General features: G+C 55.3%; 1 protein-coding gene across 1 annotated transcript; it reads left to right on the plus strand.

Moving 5' to 3' along the window:
• Positions 1 to 140: 140 nt before the first annotated feature.
• On the plus strand, positions 141 to 1,089 carry ETH_00033775 (uncharacterized protein; the record flags this gene model as incomplete). Its single annotated transcript, XM_013379728.1, has 3 exons — positions 141 to 420; positions 627 to 701; positions 902 to 1,089. Coding segments are annotated over 3 exons (543 nt in total), but the record flags the coding sequence as incomplete, so codon positions are not given.
• Between the last annotated feature and the right edge of the window lie 80 nt (positions 1,090 to 1,169).

Consider the following 1,169-nt stretch of genomic DNA (forward strand, 5'->3'; position numbering starts at 1 on the left):
CCTCCCCGCCGCCCCTCGGCTAGCTGCTGTCGGCAAGGCGGTGCTGCAGCAGCACCAGAGCCTCTACGACTACCTCGACCAGGTCCTAGAGGAGCAAACCACGATTTAGGGTTTAGGGTTTAGGGTTTAGAGCCTGCGAGATGGGGCCTACAAGCGCGTCCAAAGTGCGGAGTCCCCGCGGGCGCCTTCTGGGACTGCTGCTGCTGCTGCAGCTGCTGCTGCTGCTGCTCTCAGCTGGAGCAGCAGAGACTGCAGCGCAGCAGCCAATGCAACAACAAAAAGAGCAGCCGCAAAGGCGGCAGCAGCAGCAGCAACAGCAACGGCAGCAGCAGCAACAGCAGCAGCAGAAATCAGCGAGCAGCAACAAAAATAAAACAGCGAGACCTCTGCAAATCGTGATGCCCAATGAACTACACACCGGTAATCTCCAAATTAGGGTTTAGGGTTTAGGGTTTAGGGTTTAGGGTTTAGCGTTGACAGAAGACAGGCTCTAACATGTGACCCTAGAGTTGACAAGTCAAGCATCGAGGGCTTAGAGTTAGGGGTTTAGGGCTTAGGGTTAGGGGCTACGGGGCTAGGGCTTAGGGTTTAGGGTTTAGGGTTTAGGGTTTAGGGTTTGCGCTTAGGGTTTGTGATCAACGAGGAGGCTCTGGCGGAGCTGGAGGAAATCCCAGGACCTATTGCTGTGATTGCCGCTATGGGTAAAGCCCGAGGGTTCAGGGTTTATTGTTTAGGGCTTAGGGTTTAGGGTTTAGGGTTTAGGGTTTAGGGTTGGGGTTTATAGCTGCCGGCAGAGGGCCTCTGCGAGTTCGGAGTTTGTGGCTGCTGCAGTTTACCTGCTTCTTGAAAGTGTTGAGGGTTTAGGGTTTAGGGTTTAGGGTTTAGGGCTGGCGCTTTGCAGGTCCGATTCACTCTGGAAAGAGTTTTTTGCTGAACAGTTTGTTGAAGACAAACCCAGCAGCAGCAGAGGGCAGCAGCAGCAGCAGCAGCAGCGAGGGTTTAGGGTTTCCCGTGGGCTACACTGTGGCCCCCGGCTCTCTGGGCCTTTCCATTTATTCCAAACCCTTATTTGTAGACAGGCGCACAGGAGCGCTGCTGTCGGAGTCTGCTGCTGCTGCTGCTGAAGCAGCAGCAGCAGCAGCAGCAGCAGCAGCAGCAGCAGCAGCAGC

This window comes from Eimeria tenella, genomic scaffold (genome assembly GCF_000499545.2).
Source record: "Eimeria tenella Houghton genomic scaffold, Eth_scaff3862, whole genome shotgun sequence".
Lineage (NCBI taxonomy): Eukaryota > Apicomplexa > Conoidasida > Eucoccidiorida > Eimeriidae > Eimeria > Eimeria tenella.